Source organism: Oncorhynchus nerka, linkage group LG28 (assembly GCF_034236695.1).
Source record: "Oncorhynchus nerka isolate Pitt River linkage group LG28, Oner_Uvic_2.0, whole genome shotgun sequence".
Classification (NCBI taxonomy): Eukaryota; Metazoa; Chordata; class Actinopteri; order Salmoniformes; family Salmonidae; genus Oncorhynchus; species Oncorhynchus nerka.
Window position 1 is genome coordinate 84546230 of NC_088423.1, and position 14452 is coordinate 84560681.

The following is a 14452-nucleotide window of genomic DNA, read 5'->3' on the forward strand; positions in this document are numbered from 1 at the left end:
GACCGTGGAATGGGTTAGGACTCCTCATGTCTCTCTCTCTCCCCTCTCTCTCTCTCTCTCTCTCCACCCTCTGGCCCGAGGGATGCCATCAAGGACAGACCGTGGACTGGGTTAGGACTCCTCACGTCTCTCTCTCTCTCTCTCTCCGCCCTCTGGCCCGAGGATGCCATCAAGGACAGACCGTGGACTGGGTTAGGACTCCTCACGTCTCTCTCTCCCCCTCTCTCTCTCTCTCCGCCCTCTGGCCCGAGGGATGCCATCAAGGACAGACCGTGGACTGGGTTAGGACTCCTCACGTCTCTCTCTCCCCCTCTCTCTCTCTCTCTCCGCCTCTGGCCCGAGGGATGCCATCAAGGACAGACCATGGACTGGGTTAGGACTCCTCACGTCTCTCTCTCCCCCTCTCTCTCTCCGCCCTCTGGCCCGAGGGATGCCATCAGGACAGACCGTGGACTGGGTTAGGACTCCTCACGTCTCTCTCTCCCCCTCTCTCTCTCTCTCCGCCCTCTGGCCCGAGGGATGCCATCAAGGACAGACCATGGACTGGGTTAGGACTCCTCACGTCTCTCTCTCCCCTCTCTCTCTCTCTCCGCCCTCTGGCCCGAGGGATGCCATCAAGGACAGACCATGGACTGGGTTAGGACTCCTCACGTCTCTCTCTCCCCCTCTCTCTCTCTCTCCGCCCTCTGGCCCGAGGGATGCCATCAAGGACAGACCGTGGACTGGGTTAGGACTCCTCACATCTCTCTCCCCCTCTCTCTCTCTCTCCGCCCCTCTGGCCCGAGGGATGCCATCAAGGACAGACCGTGGACTGGGTTAGGACTCCTCACGTCTCTCTCTCCCCCTCTCTCTCTCTCTCCGCCCTCTGGCCCGAGGGATGCCATCAAGGACAGACCGTGGACTGGGTTAGGACTCCTCACGTCTCTCTCCCCCTCTCTCTCTCTCCGCCCTCTGGCCCGAGGGATGCCATCAAGGACAGACCGTGGATTGGGTTAGGACTCCTCACGTCTCTCTCTCCCCCTCTCTCTCTCCGCCCTCTGGCCCGAGGGATGCCATCAAGGACAGACCGTGGACTGGGTTAGGACTCCTCACGTCTCTCTCTCTCCCCTCTCTCTCTCTCCGCCCTCTGGCCCGAGGGATGCCATCAAGGACAGACCGTGGACTGGGTTAGTAGGACTCCTCACGTCTCTCTCTCCCCCCTCTCTCTCTCTCTCTCCGCCCTCTGGCCCGAGGGATGCCATCAAGGACAGACCGTGGACTGGGTTAGGACTCCTCATGTCTCTCTCTCCCCCTCTCTCTCTCTCTCTCCCGCCCTCTGGCCCGAGGGATGCCATCAAGGACAGACCGTGGACTGGGTTAGGACTCCTCTTGTCTCTCTCTCCCCCCTCTCTCTCTCTCTCTCTCTCCGCCCTCTGGCCCGAGGGATGCCATCAAGGACAGACCGTGGACTGGGTTAGGACTCCTCACGTCTCTCTCTCTCTCTCTCCGCCCTCTGGCCCGAGGGATGCCATCAAGGACAGACCGTGGACTGGGTTAGGACTCCTCTCTCTCTCTCTCTCTCCGCCCCTCTGGCCCGAGGGATGCCATCAAGGACAGACCGTGGACTGGGTTAGGACTCCTCACGTCTCTCTGTCCCCCTCTCTCTCTCTCCGCCCTCTGGCCCGAGGGATGCCATCAAGGACAGACCGTGGACTGGGTTAGGACTCCTCACGTCTCTCTCTCCCCCTCTCTCTCTCTCTCCGCCCTCTGGCCCGAGGGATGCCATCAAGGACAGACCATGGACTGGGTTAGGACTCCTCACGTCTCTCTCTCCCCCTCTCTCTCTCTCTCCGCCCTCTGGCCCGAGGGATGCCATCAAGGACAGACCGTGGACTGGGTTAGGACTCCTCACGTCTCTCTCTCCCCCTCTCTCTCTCTCCCCTCTGGCCCGAGGGATGCCATCAAGGACAGACCGTGGACTGGGTTAGGACTCCTCACATCTCTCTCCCCTCTCTCTCTCTCTCCGCCCTCTGGCCCGAGGGATGCCATCAAGGACAGACCGTGGACTGGGTTAGGACTCCTCACGTCTCTCTCTCCCCCTCTCTCTCTCTCTCCGCCCTCTGGCCCGAGGATGCCATCAAGGACAGACCGTGGACTGGGTTAGGACTCCTCACGTCTCTCTCTCCCCCTCTCTCTCTCTCTCCGCCCTCTGGCCCGAGGGATGCCATCAAGGACAGACCGTGGATTGGGTTAGGACTCCTCACGTCTCTCTCTCCCCCTCTCTCTCCTCCGCCCTCTGGCCCGAGGGATGCCATCAAGGACAGACCGTGGACTGGGTTAGGACTCCTCACGTCTCTCTCTCCCCCTCTCTCTCTCTCCGCCCTCTGGCCCGAGGGATGCCATCAAGGACAGACCGTGGACTGGGTTAGTAGGACTCCTCACGTCTCTCTCTCCCCCTCTCTCTCTCTCTCCGCCCTCTGGCCCGAGGGATGCCATCAAGGACAGACCGTGGACTGGGTTAGCACTCCTCATGTCTCTCTCTCCCCCCTCTCTCTCTCTCTCTCTCTCTCCGCCCTCTGGCCTGAGGGATGCCATCAAGGACAGACCGTGGACTGGGTTAGGACTCCTCTTGTCTCTCTCTCTCCCTCTCTCTCTCTCTCTCTCCGCCCTCTGGCCCGAGGATGCCATCAAGGACAGACCGTGGACTGGGTTAGGACTCCTCACGGCCCTCTGGCCCGATGCCATCAAGGACAGACCGTGGACTGGGTTAGGACTCCTCACGTCTCTCTCTCTCTCTCTCCGCCCTCTGGCCCGAGGATGCCATCAAGGACAGACCGTGGACTGGGTTAGGACTCCTCACGTCTCTCTGTCCCCCTCTCTCTCTCTCTCCGCCCTCTGGCCCGAGGGATGCCATCAAGGACAGACCGTGGACTGGGTTAGGACTCCTCACGTCTCTCTCTCCCCTCTCTCTCTCTCTCCGCCCTCTGGCCCGAGGGATGCCATCAAGGACAGACCGTGGACTGGGTTAGGACTCCTCACGTCTCTCTCCCCTCTCTCTCTCTCTCCGCCCTCTGGCCCGAGGGATGCCATCAAGGACAGACCGTGGACTGGGTTAGGACTCCTCACGTCTCTCTCTCCCCCTCTCTCTCTCTCTCCGCCCTCTGGCCCGAGGGATGCCATCAAGGACAGACCGTGGACTGGGTTAGGACTCCTCACGTCTCTCTCCCCCCTCTCTCTCTCTCTCCGCCCTCTGGCCCGAGGGATGCCATCAAGGACAGACCGTGGACTGGGTTAGGACTCCTCACGTCTCTCTCTCCCCCTCTCTCTCTCCTCCCCTCTGGCCCGAGGGATGCCATCAAGGACAGACCGTGGACTGGGTTAGGACTCCTCACGTCTATCTCTCCCCCTCTCTCTCTCTCTCCGCCCTCTGGCCCGAGGGATGCCATCAAGGACAGACCGTGGACTGGGTTAGGACTCCTCACGTCTCTCTCTCCCCTCTCTCTCTCTCTCTCTCCGCTCTGGCCCGAGGGATGCCATCAAGGACAGACCGTGGACTGGGTTAGGACTCCTCACGTCTCTCTCTCCCCTCTCTCTCTCTCTCCGCCCTCTGGCCCGAGGGGATGCCATCAAGGACAGACCATGGACTGGGTTAGGACTCCTCACGTTCTCTCTCCCCCTCTCTCTCTCTCTCTCCGCCCTCTGGCCCGAGGGATGCCATCAAGGACAGACCGTGGACTGGGTTAGGACTCCTCACGTCTCTCTCTCTCCCCCTCTCTCTCTCTCTCTCTGGCCCGAGGGATGCCATCAAGGACAGACCGTGGACTGGTTAGGACTCCTCACGTCTCTCTCTCTCCCCCTCTCTCTCTCTCTCCGCCCTCTGGCCCGAGGGATGCCATCAAGGACAGACCGTGGACTGGGTTAGGACTCCTCACGTCTCTCTCTCCCCCTCTCTCTCTCTCTCTCCGCCCTCTGGCCCGAGGGATGCCATCAAGGACAGACCGTGGACTGGGTTAGGACTCCTCACGTCTCTCTCCCCCTCTCTCTCTCTCTCCGCCCTCTGGCCCGAGGAATGCCATCAAGGACAGACCGTGGACTGGGTTAGGACTCCTCACGTCTCTCTCTCCCCCTCTCTCTCTCCGCCCTCTGGCCCGAGGGATGCCATCAAGGACAGACCGTGGACTGGGTTAGGACTCCTCACGTCTCTCTCTCCCTCTCTCTCTCTCTCTCTCTCTCCGCCCTCTGGCCCGAGGGATGCCATCAAGGACAGACCGTGGACTGGGTTAGGACTCCTCACGTCTCTCTCTCCCCCTCTCTCTCTCTCCGCCCTCTGGCCCGAGGGATGCCATCAAGGACAGACCATGGACTGGGTTAGGACTCCTCACGTCTCTCTCTCCCCCTCTCTCTCTCTCTCTCCTCTCTCTCTCCGCCCTCTGGCCCGAGGGATGCCATCAAGGACAGACCGTGGACTGGGTTAGGACTCCTCACGTCTCTCTCTCCCCCCTCTCTCTCTCTCTCCTCTCTCTCTCTCTCCGCCCTCTGGCCCGAGGGATGCCATCAAGGACAGACCGTGGACTGGGTTAGGACTCCTCACGTCTCTGTCTCCCCCTCTCTCTCTCTCCGCCCTCTGGCCCGAGGGATGCCATCAAGGACAGACCATGGACTGGGTTAGGACTCCTCACGTCTCTCTCTCCCCCTCTCTCTCTCTCTCCGCCCTCTGGCCCGAGGGATGCCATCAAGGACAGACCGTGGACTGGGTTAGGACTCCTCACGTCTCTCTCTCCCCCTCTCTCTCTCTCCGCCCTCTGGCCCGAGGATGCCATCAAGGACAGACCGTGGACTGGGTTAGGACTCCTCACGTCTCTCTCTCCCCCTCTCTCTCTCTCTCCGCCCTCTGGCCCGAGGGATGCCATCAAGGACAGGCCGTGGACTGGGTTAGGACTCCTCACGTCTCTCTCTCCCCCCTCTCTCTCTCTCTCCGCCCTCTGGCCCGAGGGATGCCATCAAGGACAGACCGTGGACTGGGTTAGGACTCCTCACGTCTCTCTCTCCCCCCTCTCTCTCTCTCTCTCCGCCCTCTGGCCCGAGGGATGCCATCAAGGACAGACCGTGGACTGGGTTAGGACTCCTCACGTCTCTCTCTCCCCCCTCTCTCTCTCTCTCTCTCCGCCCTCTGGCCCGAGGGATGCCATCAAGGACAGACCGTGGACTGGGTTAGGACTCCTCACGTCTCTCTCTCCCCCTCTCTCTCTCCACCCTCTGGCCCGAGGGATGCCATCAAGGACAGACCGTGGACTGGGTTAGGACTCCTCACGTCTCTCTCTCCCCCTCTCTCTCTCTCTCCGCCCTCTGGCCCGAGGGATGCCATCAAGGACAGACCATGGACTGGGTTAGGACTCCTCACGTCTCTCTCTCCCCCTCTCTCTCTCTCTCCGCCCTCTGGCCCGAGGGATGCCATCAAGGACAGACCATGGACTGGGTTAGGACTCCTCACGTCTCTCTCTCCCCCTCTCTCTCTCTCTCCGCCCTCTGGCCCGAGGGATGCCATCAAGGACAGACCGTGGACTGGGTTAGGACTCCTCACGTCTCTCTCCCCCTCTCTCTCTCTCTCCTCTCTCTCTCCGCCCTCTGGCCCGAGGGATGCCATCAAGGACAGACCGTGGACTGGGTTAGGACTCCTCACGTCTCTCTCTCCCCCTCTCTCTCTCTCTCCGCCCTCTGGCCCGAGGGATGCCATCAAGGACAGACCATGGACTGGGTTAGGACTCCTCACGTCTCTCTCTCCCCCTCTCTCTCTCTCTCTCTCTCTCTCTCCGCCCTCTGGCCCGAGGGATGCCATCAAGGACAGACCGTGGACTGGGTTAGGACTCCTCACGTCTCTCTCTCCCCCTCTCTCTCTCTCTCTCTCTCTCTCTCTCTCGCCCTCTGGCCCGAGGGATGCCATCAAGGACAGACCGTGGACTGGGTTAGGACTCCTCACGTCTCTGTCTCCCCCTCTCTCTCTCTCTCCGCCCTCTGGCCCGAGGGATGCCATCAAGGACAGACCATGGACTGGGTTAGGACTCCTCACGTCTCTCTCTCCCCCTCTCTCTCTCTCTCCGCCCTCTGGCCCGAGGGATGCCATCAAGGACAGACCGTGGACTGGGTTAGGACTCCTCACGTCTCTCTCTCCCCCTCTCTCTCTCTCTCCGCCCTCTGGCCCGAGGGATGCCATCAAGGACAGACCGTGGACTGGGTTAGGACTCCTCACGTCTCTCTCTCTCCCCCTCTCTCTCTCTCTCCGCCCTCTGGCCCGAGGGATGCCATCAAGGACAGGCCGTGGACTGGGTTAGGACTCCTCACGTCTCTCTCTCCCCCTCTCTCTCTCTCCCGCCCTCTGGCCCGAGGGATGCCATCAAGGACAGACCGTGGACTGGGTTAGGACTCCTCACGTCTCTCTCTCCCCCTCTCTCTCTCTCTCTCTCGCCCTCTGGCCCGAGGGATGCCATCAAGGACAGACCGTGGACTGGGTTAGGACTCCTCACGTCTCTCTCTCCCCCTCTCTCTCTCTCTCCGCCCTCTGGCCCGAGGGATGCCATCAAGGACAGACCGTGGACTGGGTTAGGACTCCTCACGTCTCTCTCTCCCCCCTCTCTCTCTCCACCCTCTGGCCCGAGGGATGCCATCAAGGACAGACCGTGGACTGGGTTAGGACTCCTCACGTCTCTCTCTCCCCCTCTCTCTCTCTCTCCGCCCTCTGGCCCGAGGGATGCCATCAAGGACAGACCATGGACTGGGTTAGGACTCCTCACGTCTCTCTCCCCCCTCTCTCTCTCTCTCCGCCCTCTGGCCCGAGGGGATGCCATCAAGGACAGACCATGGACTGGGTTAGGACTCCTCACGTCTCTCTCTCCCCTCTCTCTCTCTCTCCGCCCTCTGGCCCGAGGGATGCCATCAAGGACAGACCGTGGACTGGGTTAGGACTCCTCACGTCTCTCTCTCCCCCTCTCTCTCTCTCTCCGCCCCCCTCTGGCCCGAGGGATGCCATCAAGGACAGACCGTGAACTGGGTTAGGACTCCTCACGTCTCTCTCTCCCCCTCTCTCTCTCTCCGCCCTCTGGCCCGAGGGATGCCATCAAGGACAGACCGTGGACTGGGTTAGGACTCCTCACGTCTCTCTCTCCCCCCCTCTCTCTCTCCGCCCTCTGGCCCGAGGGATGCCATCAAGGACAGACCGTGGACTGGGTTAGGACTCCTCACGTCTCTCTCTCCCCCTCTCTCTCTCTCCGCCCTCTGGCCCGAGGGATGCCATCAAGGACAGACCGTGGACTGGGTTAGTAGGACTCCTCACGTCTCTCTCTCCCCCCTCTCTCTCTCTCTCCGCCCTCTGGCCCGAGGGATGCCATCAAGGACAGACCGTGGACTGGGTTAGGACTCCTCATGTCTCTCTCTCCCCCCTCTCTCTCTCTCTCTCTCTCCGCCCTCTGGCCCGAGGGATGCCATCAAGGACAGACCGTGGACTGGGTTAGGACTCCTCATGTCTCTCTCTCCCCCCTCTCTCTCTCTCTCTCTCTCCGCCCTCTGGCCCGAGGGATGCCATCAAGGACAGACCGTGGACTGGGTTAGGACTCCTCACGTCTCTCTCTCTCCGCCCTCTGGCCCGAGGGATGCCATCAAGGACAGACCGTGGACTGGGTTAGGACTCCTCACGTCTCTCTCTCTCTCTCTCTCTCTCCGCCCTCTGGCCCGAGGGATGCCATCAAGGACAGACCGTGGACTGGGTTAGGACTCCTCACGTCTCTCTCCCCCCTCTCTCTCTCTCTCCGCCCTCTGGCCCGAGGGATGCCATCAAGGACAGACCGTGGACTGGGTTAGGACTCCTCACGTCTCTCTCTCCCCCTCTCTCTCTCTCTCCGCCCTCTGGCCCGAGGGATGCCATCAAGGACAGACCGTGGACTGGGTTAGGACTCCTCACGTCTCTCTCTCCCCTCTCTCTCTCTCTCTCCGCCCCTCTGGCCCGAGGGATGCCATCAAGGACAGACCGTGGACTGGGTTAGGACTCCTCACGTCTCTCTCTCCCCTCTCTCTCTCTCTCCGCCCTCTGGCCCGAGGGATGCCATCAAGGACAGACCGTGGACTGGGTTAGGACTCCTCACGTCTCTCTCTCCCCCTCTCTCTCCGCCCTCTGGCCCGAGGGATGCCATCAAGGACAGACCGTGGACTGGGTTAGGACTCCTCACGTCTCTCTCTCCCCCTCTCTCTCTCTCTCCTCTCCGCCCTCTGGCCCGAGGGATGCCATCAAGGACAGACCGTGGACTGGGTTAGGACTCCTCACGTCTCTCTCTCCCCCTCTCTCTCTCTCTCCGCCCTCCTGGCCCGAGGGATGCCATCAAGGACAGACCATGGACTGGGTTAGGACTCCTCACGTCTCTCTCTCCCCCTCTCTCTCTCTCTCTCTCTCTCTCTCCGCCCCTCTGGCCCGAGGATGCCATCAAGGACAGACCGTGGACTGGGTTAGGACTCCTCCGTCTCTCTCTCCCCCCTCTCTCTCTCTCCGCCCTCTGACCCGAGGGATGCCATCAAGGACAGACCGTGGACTGAGTTAGGACTCCTCACGTCTCTCTCTCCCCCTCTCTCTCTCTCTCTCCGCCCTCTGGCCCGAGGGATGCCATCAAGGACAGACCGTGGACTGGGTTAGGACTCCTCACGTCTCTCTCTCCCCCTCTCTCTCTCTCTCCGCCCTCTGGCCCGAGGGATGCCATCAAGGACAGACCGTGGACTGGGTTAGGACTCCTCACGTCTCTCTCTCCCCCTCTCTCTCTCTCTCCGCCCTCTGGCCCGAGGGATGCCATCAAGGACAGACCGTGGACTGGGTTAGGACTCCTCACGTCTCTCTCTCCCCCTCTCTCTCTCTCTCGCCCTCTGGCCCGAGGGATGCCATCAAGGACAGACCGTGGACTGGGTTAGGACTCCTCACGTCTCTCTCTCCCCCTCTCTCTCTCTCTCCGCCCTCTGGCCCGAGGGATGCCATCAAGGACAGACCGTGGACTGGGTTAGGACTCCTCACGTCTCTCTCTCCCCCTCTCTCTCTCTCTCCGCCCTCTGGCCCGAGGGATGCCATCAAGGACAGACCGTGGACTGGGTTAGGACTCCTCACGTCTCTCTCTCCCCCTCTCTCTCTCTCTCCGCCCTCTGGCCCGAGGGATGCCATCAAGGACAGACCGTGGACTGGGTTAGGACTCCTCACGTCTCTCTCTCCCCCTCTCTCTCTCTCTCCGCCCTCTGGCCCGAGGGATGCCATCAAGGACAGACCATGGACTGGGTTAGGACTCCTCACGTCTATCTCTCCCCCTCTCTCTCTCTCCGCCCTCTGGCCCGAGGGATGCCATCAAGGACAGACCGTGGACTGGGTTAGGACTCCTCACGTCTCTCTCTCCCCTCTCTCTCTCTCTCGCCCTCTGGCCCGAGGGATGCCATCAAGGACAGACCGTGGACTGGGTTAGGACTCCTCACGTCTCTCTCTCTCCCCCTCTCTCTCTCTCTCCTCCGCCCTCTGGCCCGAGGGATGCCATCAAGGACAGACTGTGGACTGGATTAGGACTCCTCACGTCTCTCTCTCCCCCTCTCTCCTCTCTCCGCCCTCTGGCCCGAGGGATGCCATCAAGGACAGACCGTGGACTGGGTTAGGACTCCTCACGTCTCTCTCTCCCCTCTCTCTCTCTCTCCGCCCTCTGGCCCGAGGGATGCCATCAAGGACAGACCGTGGACTGGGTTAGGACTCCTCACGTCTCTCTCTCCCCCTCTCTCTCTCCGCCCTCTGGCCCGAGGGATGCCATCAAGGACAGACCGTGGACTGGGTTAGGACTCCTCACGTCTCTCTCTCCCCCCTCTCTCTCTCTCTCCTCTCTCTCTCTCTCCGTCCTCTGGCCCGAGGGATGCCATCAAGGACAGACCGTGGACTGGGTTAGGACTCCTCACGTCTCTCTCTCCCCCCTCTCTCTCTCTCTCCGCCCTCTGGCCCGAGGGATGCCATCAAGGACAGACCATGGACTGGGTTAGGACTCCTCACGTCTCTCTCTCCCCCCTCTCTCTCTCTCTCTCCTCTCTCTCTCTCCGCCCTCTGGCCCGAGGGATGCCATCAAGGACAGACCGTGGACTGGGTTAGGACTCCTCACGTCTCTCTCTCCCCCCTCTCTCTCTCTCTCTCCGCCCTCTGGCCCGAGGGATGCCATCAAGGACAGACCGTGGACTGGGTTAGGACTCCTCACGTCTCTCTCTCCCCCCTCTCTCTCTCTCCGCCCTCTGACCCGAGGGATGCCATCAAGGACAGACCGTGGACTGGGTTAGGACTCCTCACGTCTCTCTCTCCCCCTCTCTCTCTCTCTCCGCCCTCTGGCCCGAGGGATGCCATCAAGGACAGACCGTGGACTGGGTTAGGACTCCTCACGTCTCTCTCTCCCTCTCTCTCTCTCTCCGCCCTCTGGCCCGAGGGATGCCATCAAGGACAGACCGTGGACTGGGTTAGGACTCCTCACGTCTCTCTCTCCCCCTCTCTCTCCGCCCTCTGGCCCGAGGGATGCCATCAAGGACAGACCGTGGACTGGGTTAGGACTCCTCACGTCTCTCTCTCCCCCTCTCTCTCTCTCTCCGCCCTCTGGCCCGAGGGATGCCATCAAGGACAGACCGTGGACTGGGTTAGGACTCCTCACGTCTCTCTCTCCCCCCTCTCTCTCTCTCCCCCCTGTCTCTCTCTCTCCTCTCTCTCTCTCTCCGCCCTCTGGCCCGAGGGATGCCATCAAAGTGTCATTCATTCTAATTGAGGCACTCTACTGCGAAGTCTATTTCCTTGTTGAAAACTAAGCTTGTTTCAAAAGGAGGTAGAAAAGGTTAGACACATTTTGTCTACTGGTCACGAGGGATTTGTGGTTTTGTCACTTCTCAAGAGAGCAGCTGTTGATTTTGAGGAACATACCAAATTGACCACACAGAGTTGTGGGTGAAAAGCACAGTAATTGCTTTCAGATCAACTTCTTGGAAGTTCACATAACTTCTCTATGTGTTGTTGGGGAAAGAGGACAAAGTACCAAAATTCAATATGAATACCTCGCTTAAAGGAGGTATACTACTACACAACGAGGATGAGGAAGTGATTTTCTGTTTGGGGTAAGTTTATCAAAAACATGGAAAAAGGTGTTTGGACTCTTCTATAACATTCCATTTACATCAAAAATAGAGATTTGGTTGTAAAAAAGAAAACGTCTCCTTTAAGGTAGCAGGGACTGTGTGAATACGGCTCTGCTACAGTACCTACTAAATGATGTCAACTCCACTTCATAGATGGATGGTAGCCTTACTGTGAGAGAGAGAGATAGAGAGAGAGAGAGAGAGAGAGAGAGAGAGAGAGATGTTCATCCTTTCTTTTTCTCTTTCTTTCTATTTCGTTCTCGCTTTTTCTTTCTTTTTTCTGCTCTCTTTCTTTCATTCTTTCTTTCTCTCTGAGACCTCATCCTCATGTGTTATTAATCACTGAGCGATTGTCTTGGTCGTGTTTTAGTGAGTGCAATGCTTCCTCTCCAGGGGTGCCCCCCCCCCCCACCCTCCATCCATCCCTCCCTCCCCCCTGGATTAATATTTTACGCTGAAAAATAAATGAAATTACCCGTCAGAGTCTGCTGTGGTCCTGGGGGATCGGCCCAGGCACTCAGGGTACTTTGGGCACCACTCAGCGGACAAACACTGAGCTCAGGCCCAATCAAGTGAACATTGAAGAGCAGATCAGGGCAGAACCATTCACCACTGAGGCCCTGGCTGTCTTGCTGAGGACACAAAGAGAACTCTATACCAAAGCCTGGTTGCTCTCACATTCACTACTGTACTTGAGCCTCACAACACCATCTTGGTGTGATTTGGAAACCAGGGTTAAGTCGGTAAAGCACCTATAGACTTGGATGGATAGATAAGATGTCAGATGTCTCACCACCTAAATGTGAAATGTACTGTTCCCACATCTAGGGATTGCTTTGCACTGTGTTTACAGTGCATTGAAATCATACAGATTGGGTCTTTAACCTCATCATGCTTCTTTTATCTGTTATCCAGATCCTGTTGTCCATCATGACGACATGAACAACTATATCAGCCAGTACTACAGTGAACAGAGTAGTGGTGAGTGACTTAGTGGATCTTGGGTAAAGTGTACAGCTGGTAATGTATATGGGGCAACTCTGCTGTATACCTACTGTATCTTCCCCAGTCTGATGTACTGGATGATGTGTCATTTCAGACATGGGGGGTCCTCGTGTCATCACCACGTCAGCCATCGATGTCCACCTCCCTACGACCCATTACCCCGCCCACAACAACCCTCTGCTGGGCGTGGAGCAAATGAGTAGAGCTGTGAGTGACACTTCCACCAGCGTATCACTGTCCAGTGGCAGTCTGACGGCCCGCCCTCATAGCCTGAGCAGCCACACCCTGCGCTCGTCTACTACGGACTGCAGCAGCAACGCCACGGCCAGGGACTACCACACCCAGGCTAGGAACTACAATGCTCAAACCAAGGCCCGGGGGCCTTATCTGGACTACAAGTCCCAGAAGCAGACCCAGGACAGGGACTTTAACACTGAGCACTCCAACACCCAGGGCCAGCGCTGCTTCCCCCTGCCCTTCTGCAGCCCTCTGGGCCTGGGTCTGACCTCAGCCCAGCCTCCCCTTCCACGGGACCCCAGCGTGGTAGTCCAGGAGCTGCTCTCGTCCCTGCCCTACTGCAGCCCTCTGGGCCTGGGTCTGACCTCAGCCCAGCCTCCCCTTCCACAGGACCCCAGCGTGGTAGTCCAGGAGCTGCTCTCCTCCCTGTCTGAGGATTCCTGTCTGGCCCAGAAAGGCCTGGTGGACCCAGTTAACCTAAAGCTTCCCAGTCCTGCCGGCTCAGCCAAGGCCAGCCCAGAGCTGGAGCACAGAATCAACATCTACAACTGGAAGAATCAGGAGGAGAACCAGTACCAGAGCCGGGGCCAGAGACAGGACCGAGCCGCAGCCACTGTGCTCCTACAGACTAAGCCTCTCATCCACCTGCAGGGCGGCACTCCTGAGTCCTCTTTGGAGGAGAAGTATAGGCTACTGGGCCCTGCTGATGGTCCACTGTGCCGTCTGCCTGATACATAGGGTTGATTCACACTACTGAGCTGAGCCAAGCCGAACTGAGCTGCATTGTGCTGGCCTGGTTATGCATCCACCATAGTTTTTTGAACATTGCTGGAAAGGACATGTGAAAAGAATATGTCAGAGCCAGCACTGGTTGGCTCGGGTCGGCACAACAGTGTGAAAAGGGCAATAGTTCATCCCAGAGGACAAAGCATACAGCTCAAGACAGAACTGACTGACCTGGCTTCTCCAAATCCTCATGCTTCAAACAAAGTCAGAGCCTGGTCCAAGATCAAACCTGGCGTTACGGCCTCCCGGGTGGTGCAGTGGTTAAGGGCGCTGTACTGCAGCGCCAGCTGTGCCATCAGAGTCCCTGGGTTCGCGCCCAGGGTCTGTCGTAACCGGCCGCGACCGGGAGGTCCGTGGGGCGACGCACAATTGGCCTAGCGTCGTCCGGGTTAGGGAGGGCTTGGTCGGTAGGGATATCCTTGTCTCATCGCGCACCCGGTTGCCGGGTGCACGGTGTAGCCTCCGACACATTGGTGCGGCTGGCTTCCGGGTTGGATGCGCGCTGTGAAGCAGTACGGCTGGTTGGGTTGTGTATCGGAGGACGCATGACATTCAACCTTCGTCTCTCCCGAGCCCGTACGGGAGTTGTAGCGGTGAGACAAGATAGTAGCTACTACAATAATTGGATACCACGAAATTGGGGAGAAAAAGGGGTAAAATTCAACAAAAAAAAAAAAAAAACAAAAAAAGCAAGACAGGCAGATCTGGGGCAAAGACCATCTTCCCTTCTCTGTTAGCAGAGACAGCACAAACAGATCTGGGGCTAGGCTACCGCTCTCATGTTAGTCTTCCCTTCTCTGTGGGGCTCCGGACAGAGACAAACAGACAGATCTGGGGCTAGGCTACTTCCCTTCTCTGCTCTCTGGGCTATGTTATGTTAGTCTTCCCTTCTCTGTGGGGCTCCGGACAGAGACAGACAGACAGATCTGGGGCTAGGCTACCGCTCTCATGTTAGTCTTCCCTTCTCTGTGGGACTCCGGACAGAGACAGACAGACAGATCTGGGGCTAGGCTACCGCTCTCATGTTAGTCTTCCCTTCTCTGTGGGGCTCCGGACAGAGACAGACAGACAGACACAGCCCTCCTCGACCTCAATCTTGGGGTGACTTTGAATAATGCCTCATTTGCACAACAATGACCCAATGAGGACAGAGGAGATGTGTGTGGACCTAGAAAGAACCATCATCAGGAAATCCCACTTTAAATGGGGCCCCAAATGTGAAACAAAACAGTTTGAAATAAAACCAGCAATGGGCCTTTACAGAACAAGCCTATTCAAGTGTTCC

The 14452-nt window shown here is 58.8% G+C and overlaps 1 protein-coding gene across 1 annotated transcript in view; it reads left to right on the forward strand.

The window, feature by feature from the left end:
• LOC115117596 (transmembrane protein 266-like) overlaps window positions 1–13845 on the forward strand; it is an 82233-nt gene extending 68388 nt beyond the window's left edge. Inside the window, exons 9-10 of the mRNA XM_065012579.1 lie at window positions 12055–12120; window positions 12239–13845. Coding sequence (XP_064868651.1) covers window positions 12055–12120; window positions 12239–13119 — 947 coding nt within the window. The 3' untranslated portion in view covers window positions 13120–13845. The remainder of the gene's footprint in view (window positions 1–12054; window positions 12121–12238) is intronic.
• The last annotated feature ends 607 nt before the right edge of the window (window positions 13846–14452 follow it).